At 39.9% G+C, this 24,886-nt stretch overlaps 1 protein-coding gene across 2 annotated transcripts in view; it reads left to right on the top strand.

Annotated features, from left to right (window-relative positions):
- The window catches only part of ANKK1 (ankyrin repeat and kinase domain containing 1), an 82,213-nt gene extending 58,272 nt beyond the window's left edge, over positions 1–23,941 (top strand). For both annotated transcript variants that reach the window (XM_077249977.1, XM_077249978.1), the window contains exons 3-8: positions 9,085–9,236; positions 15,970–16,019; positions 17,937–18,092; positions 18,943–19,076; positions 19,977–20,016; positions 21,431–23,941. In XM_077249977.1, coding sequence (XP_077106092.1) covers positions 9,085–9,236; positions 15,970–16,019; positions 17,937–18,092; positions 18,943–19,076; positions 19,977–20,016; positions 21,431–22,716 — 1,818 coding nt within the window. In that variant the 3' untranslated portion in view covers positions 22,717–23,941. The remainder of the gene's footprint in view (positions 1–9,084; positions 9,237–15,969; positions 16,020–17,936; positions 18,093–18,942; positions 19,077–19,976; positions 20,017–21,430) is intronic.
- The last annotated feature ends 945 nt before the right edge of the window (positions 23,942–24,886 follow it).

Raw genomic sequence — 24,886 nt, 5'->3', positions numbered from 1 at the left:
CACTTTACCTTTCTCCATATCAACTTCCCATGTTGGGTGGTGAGCTGGACCGGTGACGTTACGCCTACTGATTTCTGATGGATCACATGCCAAAATGGCAGGTATCATGCACCTGTCCTATTATAAAAAATTGTGCACTTGTCTTGTTCTAATGACGCAACTGTCTTATTCACTAGTTGCAGGTATCACGCACCGATCCTATTATAATGAGTAGGATAGGTGCGTGATACCATTAACCAGCCACACATATCCTAGTCTAAAGAGTATGGCGTGTGTAGTGCCTGCCGCTAACCCTCCACAACTGGCCTAGTCTAATGACTAGATGCGCTATATCTTTTGCTAATGAACGGGACACATGCAGGATACTTGCTGCACACTCAAGAGAGCCGATAGGTATTGAAGACATGTATAATAATGAGTTAACAGGACTCTTGTAGAAAGGATTGGGTGCTCATGAAGGATTTCACTCCGTAAAACCAAAACTTTAGAGGTAGTTGGCACTCCAACATGTAGAAAAAAACCCCAAATTTTTATTTTCGCAATACAACAAAAATTAGTTGTAACATTTCAGTCTGAAAGTATGGACCTTCATCAGACACAGATTGCGAATATGATCCAGGCAGACAAAGTAGAAATGAAGACAATGCTGTAGAAAAGCAATCTTAATTGCAATGTGCTAGGCGCTGGACTGACTGACGGAGCATCAGAAGACATGACATCTCATCTCCCAATGCAGGATTACCTTTTTAAGGCTACAGTATTGAGTATATGCGATAAGGACTTTGACTACACTGTCAATCTAAAGATCCACTTAAAAGAGAAATGACTGCACTGAAAAGTAGAAAAAATACATTTTCTATTCCTATTTGGTTGCATTGGTGCTTTCAGAATATTTCACTTTCATCTCTACTCCAGACCTGCTGTTTCTCATTTTTGCGTTATATCTCTAAATACCAGTTTCTTCAGATGTGTATGACAGTTGTATTCCCGTAAGTGCAGTGTGAAAAGTAGCTAAGTTTTCATACTGTTCCCAGATTTATTATTTTCTCGTCATCCTTGTATCTAATCTACATGTGCGGATGTCTGTGTCATGGAATCGTCCCCACGGAGCAGCTGTCGCCTTTGTAGTGATATTCTAAATATGTTTTACTTTAACTGATGGGTGTCCTAGTCCTGACATTGGAGTTTATACCACTGACGGATGATATTTTATGCATTTTTACTGCTTTAATGTACATGCTAGTTCTTCAGGCTATGGGAATGACACTGAATTTTAAATATGCTCATTCTTGAAATTTCAGGTAGAAGTAAGTATTGTTCACTATACCGGGAATGTGGTGACGCACAAACTAGACTCACACAATGCAATATACATGCTTGTCATACAATATGTCCATTATATTTAATTATACAGTGGTCAAAGATGGCTATGCTGCAGTACAATATAGATTGTCGATTGAAGTAATGTACTGCAACAACAACATAAAATGTTGTAGTACATTAATTCAATAAAATGTCACCGAGTCAGCATATGCTCATACCAAGATCTCTGATGCCATTTTATTGAAATTATGTGCTGCATCGTCATAGGCATAGTGGTGATAGCCGATGTATGTTCACTGCTATGTAGACTATGTAGTCGAATTATTCAATAGAGTCAGAATTCCAAGAAGGTAATGGATCATGACAAAAGGGCTAGGCAAACACAAGTTCAAAGGCAAATCCAAGGTCGAACAATAAAGATCAGAATGCAAGACTAATAGCACAGAGCACACATGTACTTTTTAGGCAAGGCTACAATTGACAGCAATCTAAGGCAGACAGCCAGCTAAATAGCCAGGTATTTATTCCAAACAAGAGACACATGGACACTTCCTGGCCCTGATTGGATGGCGACACTGTCATTCAACACACTGAAAGCTGAACATGCCCCAACTTCTGATTGGACAGCCATCACCATCCTGACAGCGCAGAACACCCCTGTCCTAGATTGAATGTCAGAATTGTCATTTACTGTGGACAAAAGATTGTGAATTTGTTTGTAAATTTCTTTAGGACAAGTAATTAAATGTTTTGGTTCAAGTCCTCATGAAAATATCTGGGGACTCATTAGCACTACTTGAGTTTGGCTTCATTGCAATGTATGTTGCAGTCTTGGGCATGACTCTCAATAGAATTGTGAGGTGCTGAGAGCCCCCCAACTGCGCATAGCCCTTGACTATTGCTTGGAGGAGCACACCACTAGTTGTGTGACAGACCCTCCTAATGCATGATGAGGGGCACTATTTAACAACCAGATACCAATTTCTTGAGCAGTTCAGTCATATCGATGTCATTGTGGGGTATACACATCCCCATCCTGGGTGTATTCCTGCAGTCTTCTGCATGTAACATAGTAACATAGTAACATAGTTAGGAAGGCCGAAAAAAGACATTTGTCCATTCAGTTCAGCCTATATTCCGTCAGAATAAATCCCCAGATCTACATCCTTCTAAAGATCCTAATAACTGTAAGATACAATATTGTTACACTCCAGGAAGACATCCAGGCCTCTCTTGAACCCCTCAACTGAGTTTGCCATCACCACCTCCTCAGGCAAGGAATTCCAGATTGTCACTGCCCTAACAGTAAAGAATTATTTTCTATGTTGGTGGAAAAACCTTCTCTCCTCCAGATGCAGAGAATTCCCCCTTGTGATCGTCACCTTCCTTGGTATAAACAGATGCTCGGAGAGATATTTGTATTGTCCGATTATATACTTATACACAGTTATTAGATCACCCCTCTTTTTTCTAGACTAAATAATCCTAATTTTGCTAATCCCTCTGGGTATTGTTCCCCCATCCCCTTTATTAATTTTGCTGCCCTCCTTTGTACTCACTCTGGTTCCATTATATTCTTCCTGAGCACCGGTGCCCAAAACGGTACGCAGTTGCATTTGTAGGAGTCCCTCCAACCTCTCAGGTGGGAGTGAGAGGGTAACTACTCGCGGTTTTAAAAGGTGCAAGAATGGAAAGGCCTGATGTGCTGCAGGAGGTGAAGGAAACACCAGCCTTTGATCCCTGAGGGGCTGATAAAGAAGAAACTGTCAATGCAATAAGCAATTAGGTGTCCCCTTGTTGCCATTGGGGATAGCTTAAAGGTGAATTACAGCTGGCTGAGGATGCATTCATTATAAGTCGGGGAGCGCTACAGTGTGGAGGCCTTATATGTGGAGATGGGAGGCTTCTCACCTGACACCACAAAGATGACCTGAGGTGTATGGAGATAAACTGCAAAAAGATACTGCAACACCTAAGGTTGAGCAGGAGTACAGAAGGCTCCAGGCTGACCAAGCCTGACAGACCGATGGACATGGGAGGAGAAGGAAGACAAAATGACAAACTAATTGGATGAGGATGAGATAAGGCATCTACTTGTCCTTCATGGACACTGGGAGACATTTATCATTGCATTTGCACCAATTTTTGCAAATTGGGACTTTCCATTAATGTAAACGTAAGCCAAATTTATCAATGTTTTACTCCACCATTTATTACGACCATCATAAAACCTAAAAATTACATGAAAACCGACCAGTTTATCCTTTAGCGTGAAGTGATGACGTATTCATTAATGCATTTCCATATAAAAGTCACATATTTGTGACTGGTCGTAGCGGACGATCTGAAAAACTACAAATACATTTCAATCTAAAGTCACGATTTGTGCAAAATTCAACATTAATGCGCAACATTTAACACATTAATCTCCTGCTTTTTTGTAACATTGGAAAGTGTACTAATTGACCTGCTTTAACCAGTCGCAATTTGCAAGAAAAAGTTTGGCATTCACTTGAGACTTTTGAGTCGGAGGTGACATTGATAAGTTTACTACTATGTTGCATCAAATTGATCATTAGGGTGCGTCATTTGGTAAATAAGAAGTGGAGCAGTTGGATTAAGTCTGCAAAAGATTTGGCATAAATTCTGTAATCTTTTATAAATGTAAATTTAATTTATTTATTTTATTCGCCTATGGAGTGACCTTAATTGCCACATAACTTTACAGACATCATCCATCATCACTGTCCCCACTGGGCTCACAATCTAAATTCCCTTTCAGTATGCCTTTAGAGGGCGGAAGGAATGAGCTGCAATACCAGCCACAGCCTTAGCCCAAGGGTGGAGCTCTTTCTGGAATTTAAATAACAGGCCTTTTTTAATCTAATTCAGGATATCCAGTTAAAAAGTAAATGATCTAAAATGTTTCATGAACAAGGAAAGGAAACTACAATGGGACGTATGCACCGTAGGTATCAGTCATTTATCAGTTTTGTCACAAGCTAAATAAAATGTTCCGGTTCTCTTGATTTTAATTTCATCTGACTAGTTGCTACATTACGCCCGCTGGTGGGGGAGCCACACGCATCCACTTTCGTTCGGTTGTTTATTACATCCCAGTGCGGGGAGTATTGATAAATGAGATTGATATTGATTAATTAAGTTATTTAACTTGCAGCGGCAAGAAAAATCCACACTCTTACTTTACAGTCTAAACACCAGCCTAATTAAATGGCCGGGCGGGCTTGAGTAATTGGAAAATGTAAAGAAAGAACAAATCATAAAAATATAAAATGTATTAATTCATACAATTTTTATTGTAGTCATGGTTTACTGCTTTTTATAAGCAAAAACAAAAGAAAAATAAATATATATATATTGAATAGCCCATTTAGGCAGGTCATGGAGCCGGTATGGTGGCCAACGAGGTTCCTAATGTAATTGCTCTGTGATGATAATTTATCTTAGAAGCAATGCTTAACTCTCTATATTTGGCTACCAATATTATGGCTAATGCATTTGCTTGTTTTAAGGCTTAATTAAAGTAAAGAACATTTCACTTGCCATAAATATGTCTTATTTTTACTTGATATAAGATCTGCTGTTCTCCTGAATCCGATGATGTTTTTCTCTTGTACCTGCTCCGCTCCGTTCCTGAGATATGGACCCCTCTACCACTCATATAAATCTAGTCTTGTTTCCAAGTGGGGGTGGTTCTTAAGGAGAGTTGACAACCCTTCCCACTTGGCTACCAAGACTAAATTTATCTACAGGGAAGAGGAGGCCATATCTCAGGAACAGAGAGGAGCAGGAAGGAAGAGACCCTACGGAGGATGCAGTATGCGAAACGCACGTCAGGGCGCTTCTTTGGCTGCCACGCAGGTTTTTCTACCTCCTTTCACTATACCAATGTTAGTTTGATCTCTTCCTTACAGCTCTTATCTGGTATGGCAAAGGGTTGTGCTCATTTTACTATATCCTGGTTCCCATTTATCATTCTTCCTGGAATTTATAATTAGGATATAGCATTATCTAATTTATGCATTGTCTTTGTACCAGTGACCACACTCCTGTGGCCAATAAACACCTATTCTATCATCAAATACTCAACTTGTTGATACTTCAAATTTTTTCAGCGAATAATTTTTCCATACTCCAAATGAGGGTTTTTTTGCATCTGTTTAATCTTTCTGAAGGATTTTATTCCACTTCATACTTGTTTTATTCCGATGAATACCTCTGCAGATTGATTATCGATTGCTGTGTTTTGGTGTTATTTTGTATATGACATTTTTAACGTGAATGTATTTATTATTATTACTGACTATTTATTGGCTGTATCTGGATTCTTCATGTGTAGTTATTCTATGTCTGACACTCTCCTTATAGATTTTTTTTAGCAGGTCTAGAAATTTTGTTAAAGGGAACCTGTCACCCCCCTCAGGCGTTTGTAACTAAAAGAGCCACCTTGTGCAGCACTAATGCTGCAGTCTGACAAGGTTGCTCTTTTAGTTATGATGCCTGCACACGCTGAAATAATCACTTATAAAATGTGCCCCTTCATACCGTGAAATCGTCCCGGGGGCAGGTCTTTCCCCCCTAATCAGACACCTCCCAGCCGTCACTCCGGGCCTGTGCGTGCCGGGCGCCGCCTCCTCTTGCTTCATTAGCGTCCCCGGCGCCTGCCCTGTAAGTATTTTTTCCGGGCATGCGCAGTTACGCTGCCCTTTGAACTTACAGCACATTGCATTAGTGCTGCACAAGGTGGCTCTTTTAGTTACAAACGCCTGAGGGGGGTGACAGGTTCCCTTTAAATTAAGATTTGTCCTTTTATGCTTGACTAATACTCCTGTGCTGATGTAGCTTTTTTTTGGTTATTATTATGGGAAAGCCCTTAATAATGTTACTCCAATAGGTAACTACACTCATATAAATCTAGCCTTGTTATTCAGGTGGGTGTGGTTATTAACCCCTTAACAGTTTTGCGTTTTCATTTTTCGCTCCCCTTCTAAGAGCCATAACTTTTTTTATTTTTCTGTCAATACGGCCACATGAGGGCTTGCTTTTTGCAGGACGAGTTGTACTTTTGAAAGTCACATTGGTTTGACCATGTCGTGTACTAGAAAACAGGAAAAAATTTTAAGTGCCGTGAAATTGCAAAAAAAGTACAATCCCACACTTGTTTTTTGTTTGACTTTTTTGCTAGGTTCACTAAATGCTAAATGTTACCCACTATTATGATTCTCCAGATCATTACGAGTTCATAGACACCAAACATGGCTAGGTTCTTTTTTATCTAAGTGGTGAAAAAAAATTCCAAACTGTTAAAATAAAAAATAAAAAAATTGCACCATTTTTTGATACCAGTAGCATCTCCATTTTTCGTGATCTCGGGTTGGGTGAAGGCTTATTTTTTGCATGCAGAACTGATGTTTTTAATGATACCATTTTGGTGCAGATACGTTCTTTTGATCACCCGTTATTGCATTTTAATGCAATGTTGCGGCGACCAAAACAACGTAATTCCGGACTTTTTGACTTTTTTCTCGCTACGCCGTTTAGCGATCAGATTAATTCTTTTTTTATTGATAGATTGGGCGATTCTGAACTCAGAGATACCAAATATTTGTATGTTTGATTTTTTTATTGCTTTATTTTGAATGGAGCGAAAGGGGGGTGATTTGAACATTTTTTTTTAAAATATTTTTAAAAACTTTTTTTTTTTTACTTTTGGCATGCTTCATCAATAGTCTCCACTAGACTAGAATCTGCCATAACCTGATCGGATCTTCTACATAGAGGTGATAATCAGATCGCCTCTATATAGCAGAATTGCTCACTTGCTCTGAGCGCCGACCACTGGGTGGCGCTCACAGCAATCCGACAGCCATAGAGGTCTCCAGGAGACCTCTGGTTGTCATGCCAACATACCGGTGACCCACGATCATGTGACGAGGGTCACCGGTGAGTGTATTTCTGGTGCGATTGCTGGAAGCGCTTGTTAAATGCCGCTGTCAGTGCTTGACCGCGGCATTTAACTGGTTAATAGCCGCGGGTGGATTGCAATTCCACCCGCAGCTATTGCGGGCACATGTCCGCTGTTCAAAACAGCTGACATGTCCTGGAAAAGATGAGGTGTCTGGCGTAAATGTACGCCCGATGTTGAAAAGGGGTTAAGGAGAAGCCACATTTTTCCTGGCACATGTCAGCTGTTTTGAACAGCTGACATGTGCCTTTACCAGCTGTGGGTGGAATCGCAATTACCTGCGGTTGTTAACTAGTTAAATGCCGCTGTCAAACTCTGACAGCGGCATTTAAAGCGTGCTCCCAGCAAGGGAATCAGAAATCCCACCCATCGGTGACCCCTTCAAGTGATCGCGAGTCACCGATTGGTTGGCATGACAAACCAGAGGACTCCAGCAGACCTCTATGGTAGTCACTGCCGGATTACTATGAGCATCGCCCGGTGGTCAGCACTCATAGCCAGTCAGCAATTCTGCTACATACAGGCGATCTGATCATCACCTGTATGTAGCAGAGCCAATCGGGTTTTGGCAGATTCTGGTCTCCCATGTTGTAGAGGTTAGAGTCTGACTGATTTATTGAGTCTGTGGTCAGGAGTTTTTTTTTTTATAAAGGTGACTATGTAAGACAGCTGTCTTTAAGGCAAGTAACAAGTTGAATGGGAGGGTCTAACTGATCTGTAGGAGCCAGAACTCTTGATGGTTGGTAGGAGATCAAATACTTATTTCTCTCTGCAAAATGCTAATAAATTTATATAATTTATACAATGTGATTTTCTGGATTTTATTTTTGATATTCTATCTCTCAATGTTAAAATTAACCTACCCTTAAAATTATAGACTGTTTATGTCTTTGTCAGTGGGGCAAACTTACAAAATCAGCAAGGGATCAAATACTTACTTCCCCCACTGTATAATACACATTTGGGGCACAGCAGCGGTGCTACAGTATATAAGATCTAGGGACATGATGTACAGTACCTTCAGGATACTCACAGCACTGGGCATGAACCTGAAATATCACCAATATTATAAAATATATTACTAAGTCAATTAAGGAGAAGGAACTCCTTCACAACCATTTATTTAAATTGTTTCAAAGCATCTTAAAAATATAAAATTGGGCAACTGTGAAAATAATTTTACCTAAACATTTCTTATCGATTCCTATACAGACAAATGTCAAAGAAGTAACAGATTACTATTTCCGTACTTCATGACCGTAGGATCACGTTACAGTGTTTTTTGTCTTTTACCATGGACAACAATAGGGAGGAGCTGAAGAAACAAAATGGCAGGGCATTTTTAAATTATTATTATTATTATTATTATTATTATTATTAACAAGATTATCAAGATTATCTCAGAAGCAGCTTCATTTCTTGTATTTTAGATGCTTTCAAAGTGAAACATTGAAAAAATAGTTCCAACTAACAGAACCCTAATCATAAAGATCCTCAATCAACAATAAAACAGCCTTCAGATTTCCAAATAAGACATTTGTGAAGAAATTAATGAATAGGTTATTTTTAGTGCAGAAATGTGACTACATCTATAATAATTCTGTTTTCAGATAACTTTCCACCACTTACATTCCTTTTTTTGGTATTGTGCAAATCCTCGTGATTCCTGAAAATACTAATCGCTCTATTTTCAGATTTATTATTCTACCCAAGTATGTTAAGTGACTGTTTTATGGTTTGGGTATAACTATATTGAGGATTTTTCTCTCTTCCAGATTTCTGATTTTGGCCTCTCTAAATGGAAAGAAAATTCAACTCGGAAGGAATATATAGAAAGATCAGCGATCAAAGGAACCCTAAGCTACATCCCTCCTGAAGTGTTCCTGGAGAGTAGTAGGGTGCCAGGAACTAAATATGATGTGTACAGGTATGATGCCCAGAGTAAAAGCTAAAGTCCAGAAAATAAAAGCTACATACAGTATTTATTAAAGACGTTGCCTGAAATTTTTTTTTTAAGTTTTCCCCGAGTACAGAAAAGTTGATAAGGTTGAAAAACACTCAAGACTCACTGTTTTTAAAATTCTAATGGCTTCAGTCTAGGTCTCCGGTGGTCCACACCAGTTTATGCTTACTTCAGTGCAATGATGACCTGTCACAGATGTTGGCGATCATTGGCCCTTGTGTTATGTCTGTATGTACGGCACAAAGCTGTTGAGGCCATTATTTGTCTGCATGTTGTCATGAAGGGACCAGGATAAAAAAAAACTCCTACTTTGGGGGTTTGAACAAGTCTTTATTGTCCCATAATCAACATATATCACTTACTAATGCTTATTGGGGGACTTATTACTGGGATTTCCTCTAATTGTGAAAATGGGGGTCCTAAAGTTCCCTCTGTGAACAGAGTGATAGTGAGCATGTGCGACCACTACTCTATTAACGGTCTACAGGATTGGTGGTCGCATATGTTCACTACCGCTCCACTCACACAGAAGACTTTGGGCCTCCAGTTCTCAGGATCTGTGGGGGTTTCAGCAGCGGGACCCCCAGTAATCATTTATCATGTATCCTTTGTAAAAGCGATAAATGGCAAAACCTCTTTACAGTACCTAAAGAACAATTTTGGGACTAAGATTAAAACAATTGAGGTCTTCTACTATGTTGCATGTTAGGATGAACACATTCCAATTGTAATCCTAGAACTGTAGATAAAAATGGTATTTCAGAAATGATATAATGGAATCCAGAATCTGGTTGTTGTGCTCAGGTTCTACCAGTATATTCTGCTTAAACAAGAAATTTTGGCAATAATATTTTCAGTGTAGGATTTCAGGAAAGAAGAAACAGACCTGGCCCGGCACCTGACACAATCTCACCTTGGGCATAATAATGTATACTTTAAACAAAAACATTTTAGACTTTTCAGAATCTGGGCTAATCTGGTCTTACCCTAAAGTTCTGCCAATTTCCACTGACCGCAATGCTGCTTTTTTTGGATGTCTGCTATTTTGATCAGAGAAAAAAAACTGCTAGATGGCGTGGGTGGATTTTTATTGCTGAGTAAACTTCAGGGACATTAGTGAGAATACTTTTCAAAATAATGAGTCAGAATGAATAGGGCCATAAGAATGGAATTGCCATTCTGTACAAATATTGCATTTTCCTCTAATAACAATTCAATGTTATGTGACATTGATGTAAGAAAATGCAAATGTGATGGATAACACAAATAGGGATGCACGGTGGCTGCAACATGGTGGCCCAGTAGTTAGCACTGTTACATTGCAGTGCTGCGGTCTTGAGTTCTAATCTCACCAAGGAAAACATCTGCAAGGAATTTGTATGTTCTCCCTGTGTTAGCGTGGGTTACCCTTGGGTTCTCCGATTTCTTCTCACACTTCAAAAACATATTGTCATGGCACCAATGCCATAATCTCACATAGAGTAAAGAAAAATGTACAAAACCTTTACCTGCTTTCTCCTCAAAGCAAAATAAGGCCCAAAACAAAATTAAATAGCACAGCAAATGGAACCCTATCAGTCAATAGTAATAGCAGCAAGGATGGATATTATTAGAAACACACATCATTGATTACACCTCCTACTGATGTGGTGACCATTGCCCACAGGCAGGTGTGCGGGGAATCCTTGTTGAGCCCGTTCACGTCATAGATTACACATCCTACTGATGCCAACTTCCGCCCACTATGCCAAGGTCTTACCGGCTCTTTCCAATGGATTCTTATTGTTAAACATTCAAAACAATATTCTGACTGGTCTATCGATAGGTAGACACTACAGGAAGTTTTCTGTTGCTCCTCAGAACATAAAGACTAATCATGTTTTCGGCAATCAGCATTGAGTGGACTCCCTCTCCGAACAACACGCATATCAGTGATCTCGCTGACAATGTTATCACTGCCTGGTATTTGGCTTCATTAGTTAGAGGCCTCACTGAGCCAGGTTTGGGCTCTGTGAATTTAGTCAAGGACTCCGCAATATAGCAGTGCTATGCTGCAGGTGAAGGCGTTTATTAGTAGAGAGGCTAGCACAATGCTAATGAGATGGTATACGATGGCCAAATATGATGGGACTGCTGTGAGACATTAGCAATCACTGGTGAGCATGAGGGAGGAGTGATGTCAGACTTCTCAAGTGTGGTCCACAGGATATTTAGATTCACATGGTATAGGGCTAGTGCCTCAACATTTACTCTGTTAAGCAGGCAGCATTCTGCCGACAGGGGAAGATATCTCTTAACCTGGGTTACTCCTCAGCACCTCGAGTCCTGTAACTCTGCTTTCTGGGTTCTATATTCTGGAACCATACATTCACTCCCAAGAATTACTAATGCTCCCCTGATGAGTCTACCTATACTGGTTGGCAAAATGCATCGGGAGGGAACTAAGAGACACTAGTGAGGGCAGGACCACACTTGGGTGCTGACCTTGTCAGGACATGAAACTTGCATGGGGCATGACAGGGTAGTATATAAGCAAAATAACCCCCCACTCCATCCATGCTGTCCTTTGGACATTGGATGGCTCATCAAAATGTGCTCTTTTTTTATTGAGCACTTTTTTGTATTTTCTCTGTTTAGCACCTGTGGTTAGTGTTGTATTTCTCCTCTTTTACATGATACATTTTAAAAGTTACGTTTTATTCTAATAATATCCATCCTTGCTGCTATTACCAAAACAAAATTAGCAACAGAGACTCCCAATTAGGATGTGTCATTTCTAGTAGAAAGCACAGTTGGAGTCAGTGGTTCAACCATGTCACTGGTCTGAACTGTCAGTCATCAAGAGCGCACTGTCCTCGAAAAGCGGGATGCACGGGAGCGGTGTGCTCCTGAAGGCACTAGGTGGGACATACTCATTAAGGCATTATTACCCATGTAATTGCCCCATTTATTTACTGTCTGTGGACTTCAATTGATCCATTATTGCTGCACATTCCCTTAAGGATTGCCAGTTTACTAAAGAACTCAGTTATTAGTTATAAATATTCTAAGTTTCAAATGTCGGCTTTGATAAAGGACAGGCAGCTGTTAGGAAAAAAAAACCTTAAAACAATGGGGGGTTTTTAACCTTAAAGGTTTAAGTTATAAAAAGTTTTTAAACATTTTGTTGCCCCTTTAATTCTTTGAAGATCTGTAGTGGTCTATGTTTTGAAACGCCCACTGATTGCTCAAAACATGAAAGAGTGCAAAAATGATCAGATCAACAGACAGAAGTGCTCAGCTCCGGAAATACAGTATGTGCGCTCATGCAGGAGCTGACCTTTACTGCCCGTTGTTGTGCACAATTGTTAGCAATCTCAGAAACCCGCTCCTCCTGACAAAAAAACAGGACATGAAATTTTAGCATTTAGCTCCATGTCTATGCTCATTAGTGTTCATGGGTGAACATTCAAAGGTGTTGTCCAGTGACATAAAATTACATGGTTTACAAATATACAGCTCTGGCAAAAATTAAGAAACCACTGCACAGTTTTATAAAAATCAGCTTCTCTACTTGTCTGACAGCCATCCCATTCCAGTGTCTGTTGAATTAAAACCAGAGTACACCTCATTCTACTTAATGTGCTTCTGATTAGGTGATCACCTGAACCAAATCTTATTTAACAAAGGAAAGTATAAAAAAAATCCCTGGTATGATGTTCACAATCCTCTTGCAGCAGGACAAGCTGGATGGCAAAACCAGTGCTAGTAATATCCCAAAACTAATCGGAATGAAAAAATTACTTTTAACCATGCCAAGGAAGTTGAAAATAAAAGTCTTGAATATGGAGAAGAAGGGCCTAATTCTGGCTTTACTAGCAGCGGGATACTGTGAGCGGCATGTTGCCTACCTCCGTAAAATTTCTAAGACGGCAGTCCATTACAACAAGGTCAAGTAGCAGACATTAGGGACAAAAAAACTACAGACCAGTAGAGGGTGAAAACGACTCTCCACTGACCAGGATGACAATCATCTTATTCAAATACCACTCAGCAACCGGAGGATGACATCAAGTGACCTACAAAAGGAATGGCAAATGGCAGCTGGGGTGAAGTGCATGGCAAGAACAGTTTGTAACAGGCTCCTAAAGGCAGGGCTCAAGTCATGTAGACCTACATAAAAGCCTTTCATCAATGAGAAGCAAAGGAGAGCCAATGTGAAATTTGCCAAAGACCATAAGGATTTTACCATAAAGGACTGGAGTAAGGTAATCTTTTCTGATGAGTCTAATTTTCAGCTTTGCCCAACACCTGGTCGTCTAATGGTTAGACGGAGACCTGGAGAGGCATTCAAGGCACAGTGCCTTGCACCCACTGTGAAATTTGATGGAGGATCCATGATGATCTGGGGATGCTTCAGCAATGCTGGAATTGGGCAGGTTAATCTTTGTGAAGGATGTATGAATCAAACAGCACACAAGGTTATCCTGGAAAAACAGTTGATTCCTTCTGCTCAGGCAATGTTCCCCAACTCTGAGGACTGTTTTTTCCAGCAGGACAATGTGCCATGCCAATAGGTCAATCAATGTGTGGATGAAGGACCACCACATCAAATCCCTGTCATGGCCAGCCCAATTTCCAGACCTGAACCCCATTGAAAATCTCTGGAATCTAATCAAGAGGGAGATCGATAGTTACAAGCCATCAAACAAAGGAATGCTTAAATTTTTGTTCCAGGAGTGGCATAAGGTCACCAAAAAGCAGTGTGAAAGACTGGTGGAAAGCATGCCAAGATGCATGAAATCTGTGATTAAAATAAATAAATGGTTATTCCACAAAATATTGATTTTTGAACTCTTCCTGAGTTAAAATATTAGTATTGTTGTTTCTTAATGATTATGAATTTGTTTTCTCAGCATTATTTGAGGTCTGCAAGCAATGCATTTTTTTGTTATTTTGACCAGTTCTCATTTTCTGAAATATAGATTAAAAGAGCAATTTACATTTTACTCAAAATTATACCTATAAAGAGAAAAATCAGACAAACTGAAAATTTTGCAGTGGTCTCTTAATTTTTGCCAGAGCTGCATAATAAACTTACCAAAATGCTTAGATATTCCAAGCTTGTCTGTGACGTAATGAAGGGATTGGATGTTAGGGTACTGTCACACAGTACCATTTTGATCGCTACGACGGCACGATCCGTGACGTCGCAGCGATCGTATGATTATCGCTCCAGCATCGTAGACTGCGGTCACACGTTGCAATCACGGCGCTGGAGCGATGCCGAAGTCCCCGGTAACCAGGGTAAACATCGGGTAACTAAGCGCAGGGCCGCGCTTAGTAACCCGATGTTTACCCTGGTTACCAGCGTAAACGTAAAAAAAACAAACAGTACATACTTACATTCCGGTGTCTGTCCCCGGCGTTCTGCTTCTCTCCACTGTGTAAGCGCCATAGCCGGCAAGCACAGCGGTGACGTCAGACGTCACCGCTGTGCTCGCTTTCCGGCCGGCAGACGCTCACACAGTGGAGAGAAGCAGAGACGCTGGAGGACAGACACCGGAATGTGAGTATGTACTGTTTGTTTTTTTTACGTTTACGCTGGTAACCACGGTAAACATCGGGTTACTAAGCGCGGCCCTGCGCTTAGTTACCCGATGTTTACCCTGGTTACAAGCGAACACATCGCTGGATCGCTGTCACACACAACGATCCAGCGATGTCAGCGGGTGATCAAGCGACGAAAGAAAGTTCCACACGATCTGCTACGACGTACGATTCTCAGCAGGATCCCTGATCGCTGCTGCGTGTCAGACACTGCGATATCGTAACGATATCGCTAGAACGTCACGAATCGTACCGTCGTAGCGATCAAAATGGTACTGTGTGACAGTACCCTAAGGCTAAATTTATTAGCCAAGATAGTCCTCTTTTCTGTCTTGGCAGACACCAAGACATCTTGAGAAGCCGGAGAGATCAGATTCCATCTTCTGAAGTCAGTCTTTCAGGGAAATTCAGAAAATGAAATATTAGTAATTTCACATAACTTAGATTTCGAACCGCTCGCAAATTTTTGATGTTGTAGAACAACTTCTTTCTCAAAAGCAACGCCAATGATTTAAGATGTTTAACACTAGTAGGCTAGTATTAAAAAGGTTTTCATTAGGAAAAAATCTCCCAAAGTTCTCCCACTTTGGAAAAAAATACATTTTACAATACAATTATCTTTAAATTCAGCAAAATGTCACAATGACTCACAGTGATGATTGGTCATTGTAGTCTTACGACGTCATTATGGCACAAAAGGAACCTAAAGAGTTCTGGCAGTTGAGGACTTGAGCTGAATTTATGGACAGTAATTACTTATAAATCTTAGATTTAGAACATGTTGAAATGTTTTTTTTCTGCCATACAGAACTCTATTACCTTATATTTCCATAATTTACGGAATTTTTTTCTCTAATGGTTCCACGCTTCCTGAAAATTGCCTTATTACCTTGCCTTCCTTTATCTGATAGCCTCCTTTGATCACACCTTACATGTCCCCTAAATCTGATCTCTTCATCGATGAATCACTAATTTGTATTTTGTGTCTCTGCTGGAAACACTTGGAATAGCTTAACTATTCCGAAAAGCATAAATCGGGCACAAAGCAGAAGAATCTTGTTTCTGTCAAACATGGAGTCTTTATTGTGTGTATTTGCTTTCTTTTCAGCTATTCAATTGTTATGTGGGAGCTTCTGACTCAGAAAAAGCCTTTCATAGGTAAATCTCTTTTTTAAGCCTATTATGTCAAAATTTAAATTTCTGCAATGTGTTTGCCTAAATGGAAATTGCATTGCATGTAAATATACAATGAATGCACAAAATGAAATATTTGGAAGGGGCACAAAGAAAAAACAAAATCAATGCTGTGTAATTATTTTAGGATTGGAAGGTACAGTGTGTAGAGAACAGGGGTGACAAAAATTCAGCATTTATTGTTTGGAGTATTGACTTAATTTAAGCCTTTCTGGATTTTTTTTGTTGATAGCAGCTCAACCCAATCATAAGGGCTCTGATGCACTCTTGGCATGGGCGAAAACTTCAGTGCCCCTTCCCATCTACTTATTTTCCATTTTGCCCCACCCTTCTCTGGCTGTTGTAAAGCCAGAGCTCTCAATCCAAGAAGAGGAGAAGAAAAGTAGGTGAGAAGGTGCACTTAGCTTGGAAATGCCAAGAGTGCACGCAGCCCCTATGCTTGTTTTCAATAAACAGTCATTTTGCGATGACAGACTGCCTTTAAAGGCACATAATTCCTTCAGTAAGTAATGGCTGCAAAGTACAGGGAATGTCATTGCCCAAGATTTCTTTATTGCTGGCAAAGAAGAGGGAAGAAAATAATGATAAATCGCCTCCACATGCCACGCCGTTCTAGTCATCTGGGCAGAGGCATCACACTTAGTAGTTAAAGTAGTACTAGAGATGGTGCCGTTATCAGCCCCATTGATGTTCCTCTCAGCTTCTGAATTTTTGGACTGATGTGAACACATTAGATGGTAGGCCGAGACCATGGAAAGCATTGGACTTGGCCAACTTTAATATCTACAAAGACTTTTATGTGTGTGAATTTGTTCATGTGAGCTCTAGTTCATTGCATAGTCATGTTACACAATGAGTTTTTTTAATCGATACTTTAGATAATTGATAAGTTATATTATCTATTAAGCTATCTGCTGTGGAAATGCTAAGAAATTATACCATGAATACTATTTATTGTTTTGTAAAGAGAGAAGTTGGCGGCTATATCCGGACCAAAATCCCAAGCAAAATCTGCATGTATCACCTTCATTTCTAAGCTGCCAAAGTATCGGCCACTTTGCATCATTATTTGGAGGTCAAAAGAGAAAATTAAAATTAAAATGGAACAATTTATTTTTAAGCCAATTTGATCTCCAAATATGGATTCAACATATTTTGTAAAAGTGGCTTTGTTCTTTTATTTCCATTCTTCTGCCCTCTATCTACTATTTTCTTCTCTTTCCAGTCCTCTGGCACTGCTGTCCTTCACTAGACCCCACAGCTGTTTTGTAGGGTGTGATGCACCTAATTAAGGTCAATGACATGCTTCCAGAGCACATGACTGCATGAAGTGTGACACATGTCATTACTTCACTGTAGATGGTGTAGAGTCTAGTGAAGTGGCGGAGTCCCGGAGAGAGGAGAAAATAGGAGGCAGAAGAAAGTAGACATAGGACCAGTGACAGCGCGAGCTATATGGAGAGGTGAGTATCAAATTTTTTTTTCTCCTTGCCCTGATCTGTTTGACCGACAGGTGTCTCCCTATGTAAAAAAAATATAGAGGAAAAACCCATCGATCAACTGTAATGGGGCGGTATAGTTCCTGGGTGGATTTCCAAAGTCTGTTTATTCTGAAACAACTCAACTTTCCATTCCAGACTAAAACATTTTTGGCTGCAATCACGAGGCATGGGACCAAGTCATTCAGGCAGCATGAATCTGATGACAGGTTCCCTTTCAGCACACTTATTCAATATGCCATCAATGACTTAAGAATAGTTTAATATTTTACTAAAATAATTGCAGTTGTTAGAGACTACTTTGGTTTGTTTAACCTATGAGAACATCAAAATCTAGAGTGCAACATTTTCTAACTTGATGTACCGATCTCTCTGTCTTGAGGTCAGAGCATGATGATTGTGATAGTAAAGGTAGCAGCGGGGCAGCGGCCTCCTGTGGAGGACATTTCTGAAGATGCACCTGTGGAATGTCAGCAGATGATTGACTTAATGAAGAGATGCTGGAACCAGGATGCCAATAAACGACCAAGTTTTTCTGGTTTGTATTCCCTTATTTTATGGCTAGTGGAGCACCTTATCCATATATATATGTGGTTAGCCATAAATTTACATGGATATCCCTACTGATAATACACGTGACCAAACTATCTGCAAATTTTGCTAGGGTTTCAATTTCTCACCAATCAAATTTTATGGATTATCCTAACATCCTAATGATTGAGTGACCACATACAGACACATTTCCCTGTAAAATATTACAACATAATTTCTTTCCATGATGGTAGAAAGTAGATAGAATTGTTTGATGATTTATTGATCAATGTTGTCTTTAGTATTCGCTGTAATAGTCTGGTTGTGTTGTCTAAAGTGCTCCCTTTTTTTCAGCGCTCGAGTGGTGCTTTTAATCTAAGGTCCCTGCCCCCGTCTTATACTCACCCTTCGACATCTTTACCTTTTTTCCGCGCCACTCTGGTTCTATAGTGCCATCTTGTGACCGCAACTTCTGACTGGCCAGAAGTCAGAAGTTACATCACAAGCTCCCCAATACAAATCTTTGAGAGACAGAATGTTGCTCTCGGAGACTTCTATTGAGTTGTAACCTCTGACTTGCTCTAGAAAACACTAGAAAGATCCAGCAGGTCACAAACTATTGGACAGTGACGGGAGCAGCGACGATAGAAGGGCAAGAAGGTGGCAGGTGATTATAAGAGTAGGGTCAAGGACCTTAGATTAGAAGCACCACTCCAGTGGTAAAATTAAAAAAAAAATACTGGAGTAGTGCTTTAAGAGGAGTCTAGCTGTGTATTCTGGACCACCTTTTGCGAACAGAGTTTGGCGTGGCCCCAGTTACAAATTTGAGAACTCATTGCTTCTTTTTCTCTATTTAGATATCATGGTTGAATCCCACATGTTACTCTGCTTAGTGCAAAGTCCTCTGCCAGAACATGAAGCATCTGTACCCAAAGCTGAACAAGTTCCTCTGAAGTCTTCAGCTGCAGTATTACGTAATGGATACAGTGATGTAAGTAAAGTCGTTAGGCCCCAATGAATGTCTATTGAGGTTAATCTTTTCCAAGAAACTTTGACTCCAATCAATAGTAACAGCAAAAATAAAAAAATAGAAACGCATATTAATCTTATCAAAAATATATGCTTCTTTCCCAACATATTAACCATTTCTCCATCCCTTTCCTCTCTCCGCCACCTGGAAAATAGCTAAACTAAGGGATAGGAATACAGCTGCACATATAAGTCTATTGAGATAAAGGGGCAATGAGACATACACGCAGAGGGTGCTGCTTTTTCTGTTATGGGTTTTAGGTCATGCATAACTGGATTCACAGCTACACTGCTCAGTACTGTTGTATAAAGTTGCAATTACTGTTGTAATTGAGATGCATTTCGGAGTTGAACCCACCTCTTCTTCAGGTATTAGGTATGTATAGAGAGAGTGCCTAAGGAGAGACCTGCCAGTCTATGGGAGCGAGGTAGGATGAAGCCACCAGGAATCTGCCTTGGACTACTCATCTAAGTTGAATAGTTACTGGTCAGCTTTTCAAAGTATGCCTCATCTGAAATGTTGTAGTGTTTAAGAGTACAACACCTATGGCTGCAACGGTGCATCCAATATCTGATTCAAGCTGCTGTGGTTTGGCCAGAAGTAATCTCTTGTCAGGCTCCCATTAAAGAGAGAGAGGAGATACCCTAAACCAAGGCAGTAATATCTCATATCTTCTGGTCGAAATCATAGCAATAGCATTATGCTCATATCCAAGCGCTGACTAGTTTGTCAATATGTGCCCCATTACTGGCAGGAAGGATATTCCTTGCCTCAGGTTCATTACCATTATGATATAGACATTATGACAATTAATCATGATGAAGAAGAATGACTTACTAATTATGTGTCTCATTATTACAGGACAGCCAGCAAGCATCATTTCCAAGCTCTTCATACAGCAGTAAGATTCTTTGCAATTTGTATAGCATAATTGAGAGGTGTAAGGGTTCGTTGAAATGAGTGCATTTATGGTTCATATCTGGAAATGTCCAGATGCCATGAGGACTTCATTCCATTTGTGTCTCTTGGGTAAAAGGGCCATGAATCCTCTGAGCCTCGTATAGTTACACCTTTGCAAATAGTGATGGTATTTACGGTACTCTACATAAAATAATAATTATATGAGGGTACAACCATTTGTATTTTTATTTACTCTGAAGGGGTCAGAAACAGTACAAATACCCAGCTGCCCCAATTTATCAAGAATGCCATTTTGTGCGCCAGTCTTGATGTAGACTGCTCTGAAGTAAGATGCACAAAATCTATTAAGAGGCATGCTCCTCTTAAAGGGAACCGGTCACTATGTTTTTCTCATGTATAGTACGGCTACCATGATTAAAACCTCTTTTACAGCATTCTCGAATACAGTAAAAAACATCCCCAATCCCCTCTGCAAAGCCCCCAAAAGATCTGCTATTATACTCACAAACTGTGCAGTCCGATCTGATGGGAATCTCTGGTCTTAATCCGGGGCCTCATCTCTTCTTACGATCGCCATCCTCCTGTTTTGCTTCGTGTGGATTACACATTCTACGTCATCCACACAGTTGGATGTCTTAGAATGCTTCATCCGCAAAGAGAGCTGATGACCCAGAAGTAAAACCGGCATATTTCCAACACAGTACTCTGCTCTGCCCTCAGCCTGGAGGACACTATGTGGATGACATAGAATGCTTCATCCGCAAAGAGAGCTGATGACCCAGAAGTAAAACCGGCATATTTCCAACACAGTACTTTGCTCTGCCCTCGGCCTGGAGGACACTATGTGCATGACATAGAATGCGTCATCCACACGAAGTAAGCAGGAAAACGGCAAGTAAAGGAAGAGAGGAGGCCCCAGATCGAGACCACAGACGCCCATTGGACCACATTGCATCGTCTGTGAGCATAATGAAAATTTTTTTAGATCTGCAGAGGGGATTGAAGACTTTTTTACAGCTTTATAGTATCCTGTAAAGGAGGTCTTAATTCTGGTGGCCATACTTTATATGGGGAAAACCTTGGAAATATATTAAGCTGTCATGCTCCAGTTTGGAAACTTGCGATTAATATGTGTATTGTTTGTGGCCCGTGATCGGGCCGATATCTATGGACATCTGGATGAGTCCTAAAGCATACACATCTTGAATAATATAGCCAGTAAATGATTCATAGTGTCAGATTCGGGCAGCATTAATTTGCTGTAAGGTTCCCTTTCAGAAAACTGCCCTAATGGTTTTCTGCTCAATGATGCAATCAATATTATGACATGAGGGATCTATATATGCCAATTGAAAGCAATACCTCAATGAAGTAACCATTGGTTTTAATTTCAGTTACAGACAGTTTCATTATGAAAATCCTAGAAAGCAGCGATATTTCTTGGACAGATGAAAATAATTTCACTTTGCTTCACTTTGCGGTGGCTGAAGGAAACTATGAGAGGGTGAACCATTTTCTCAGCTTGAATGCTAATGTTAATAGCCGCACGGTGAGTGGATCTACGCCTCTGATATTGGCAGTACAGAGAAAGCTACCAGACATATGTTCTTGCCTAATAGAGAATGGAGCCGATGTCAACATTACTGATGAAGACAGGTGGTCACCTTTGCATTTTGCAGCCCAAGGAGGAGATGATCGTATAGCTCGGTTACTCTTAGACCACGGAGCAGGCGTTGATGCATTGGAACGGGACAATTGGACACCACTGCATTTGGCTTCTCAAAATGGTTTAGAAAATGTTGCCCGTGTTCTTTTTACACGTCAATCCAACCCAAACAGTCAAGAAATAGATGGAAAAACTCCTCTCCATGTAGCTTCTTGCTATGGTCACTATAATATTGTCAAGCTTCTAATTGGCCAAGGAGCTGATCCAGACAGCAAGCAAAAAAATCAAAGAACTCCCCTCCACATTTCCGCTGATCGAGGTTACTTTCGAGTGGTTCAACACTTGATACAGAAAGGAGCCAATCTGAACTCTGTTGATGAGAGTCACTATACACCTTTACACATGGCGGTTGTGAAAGGCAAGAGCTTGATATGCAAACATCTTATTAAGCACGGTGCCCAAGTTAACCTGAAGACGAACCAGGGATGGACACCTTTACACCTTGCAATATTCAAAGGACACGCCGAAATAGTACATTTGCTTAAGGATAATGATGCCAAAGTAGATGCCGTTGGAGATATGTCATGGACTCCACTCCATTTGGCTGTTCGTTATGGCGATGACTCGGTTGTTTCCCTACTACTAGATATGGGAGCTGACCCAAATGTTGCTGAAATGTCTGGTTGGACACCCCTTCATTTTGCAGTTCAGAGAGGGTCTTTTTGTAGTGTCATTAAGCTTATTGAGAACAAAGCTGATGTAGATGCTCAAAACAAGTTTGGCTGGACATCATTACATGTGGCTGTCCTAAATGCTAATGCCGCTATTGTGAAGACTTTACTCCGGGCTAACGCCAAGAAGAACATAGAGGATACCAGTGGTTGTACCCCATTACAATTGGCAATAAGGAATCAAAAACACAGCATTATTACTTTACTAGAAGGAGGACCAGACACTTCTTCCAACAGCTCAACCGAAGAGGATTTAGGTCCTTACCTTAATTTCCAGGAATAATATGAAACCTGGAAACAATATGGTGTAAAGGATTTCAAAATCAGGAGGTCTTAAAGAGGTTTTTCCATCTGAAAAATGTATTGCATATTACTAGAATATGCCAAGCATTTTCATATATGGTCTCCAATCTCTAGGACCTCCAAAAATGCATTTTAAAGGGGTGGTCTCATCTAGATATTAAGGAGTGCACCGCATCTCTGCAAACTGGCTTCCTGTTTCCTGGGTGAAGGATTCCTCCTGATTGACAGGTCAGATGACACCAGAGGCACGATTGTGCCGCTGCCCCTGTGTTTCTTTCTCACTCAAGCGATGATTCTCTCTTTCAAGAGAATTGGATCGATTATGGTAATGACACTTGGCTCAAACTCTGATCAAAGTTTGAGCTGAGTGTCAGTTTACTGTGATCCGATTTTCTCTGTCGAGAGACTCTCTGGAGGCACAGATCTAGAAGGAACATGAGGGAATAACCAAGTCTTTGCAACAAATAAATCACTAGGAAATGAATCAATAACTAATACAGTATTAAACTATGAAAAATAAATTCAAATAAAATGAAGAAAACTAGGAACCACAGACTATGAGGGTTAAATAATGCTAAAAATGTATGTGATTGTAAAATATTCATTTTTTTTTGTAATATAGAGGGTGTTATAGAACGCTAAATATTTATATTAATTACTAATAGCAATGTGAAAATGATATCTAATAAAGTTCTATAAAAGTTGAAACAATGGTACCTGTAGACTTTGGTGGCATACAGACATTTTTTTCTGGTTAATCCTGATGGCATGGTCCATTGGTTGATATAGTACAAAAATACTCTCTTCTACAACTATTGCTTCTAGGTAGAACACCTCAATTACAATGTGCCATATGGAGGCAACATACAGTATTTTTTGAGGCGTCAGACAGATCAGAAGCATTATTTAAATTTCGACCAGTTGACTTATCAGCAATTATTTATCTATAGTGGGTATATGTAATGTATGACAACAACTTTCCATGTCTTGGGATAAGTACTGATCAACGAGAGGTGCCATTACAATTGCATTTGGACCCTAATTTCAGGTGTTCTCCTTGATTCTCCGAAAAATGGGATTTAGATAGAGTCCTTGATAGGGTTCGATGGAGTACAATGACAATTGGAGCTCAAATGGACTGTATGATTTATTTTTCAGTTCCACGGACATAAAAATCATAAAGGAAGCTTGAGGCGTTTCTGGTGCATCGACTAAAGATGCTTGACGCACCCAAAACGTTTTAGCGTTTTTTATTGTTCTAAGCCTATATGGGTGCTATTTGGAATTTTTAACAAGATTTTTATGACCGGCGAGCTGGATCTCTTCTCCTTGCTTTTGTTTTTGAGTGTTTTGGCACCGGTTGGTTTTTGTGCTGTGGACAGGACTAGAGTCAGAGATTACTGGTGAGCTGGACTGTTCACTTTTTTTTTTACTTAGCGGTGCCCATCTTTTCTGATAGGTACAATAAAGTAGTAGTTTTTTTTTATTTATCCATCTGAAAAAAATGCGAATGTAATCCATTCAAACTCCATTTGTGTCATCATACTCTATGGCGCTGTCAAGGGTTCTATCTGAATCTAGTCCGATTCCCATTTTTTTGGATTCGTAGTTGCTTAAAAAGCAATGAACAAGAAACTTATGATGAACATACATAGTGTGAATTTCAAGCCCTGCCAGGGTATTGCTCGTAAGTTTTTCATAAGGCTCTTGTTCCTTGTTTTTTTTTTGCAGGCCTCTGTACGTTGTTCTTCAAAAATGCACCTTAAAATATTTATGCTTTTTTACTTTTCTGTCCTTATAATATAATATGCTCTTTAGCCCCCTTTAGTTTTTCTTCAGCCCTTTATTGAGCTTTATTTTTTTTTTTTTTTGTGTTTTACATACTAATAAAGATTGTGATTTGGAGACATTTTTGCAGCACTTTTTCTTTGGGTCTAGTTATTTGCGTAATGTCTCGCGTCTTAATAATTTTGCCCACATAGTGTATAATATAATATAACTGAAGTTGTACAATAACTTTGCTTGTGCAGTTCATATTCTATTCCTTTAGGTTCTTTAAACCCATCTAATAGATATATAATAACATGCCTTAGTAGCCTTAATAGATATATAATAACTTCTTCCCATGCTGTAATCCATGCCTGGGGATG

Source organism: Ranitomeya variabilis, chromosome 4, assembly GCF_051348905.1.
Source record: "Ranitomeya variabilis isolate aRanVar5 chromosome 4, aRanVar5.hap1, whole genome shotgun sequence".
Classification (NCBI taxonomy): Eukaryota; Metazoa; Chordata; class Amphibia; order Anura; family Dendrobatidae; genus Ranitomeya; species Ranitomeya variabilis.
Note: the sequence above shows the minus strand (reverse complement) of the source record. Positions and strands in the feature narration are given on the sequence as shown.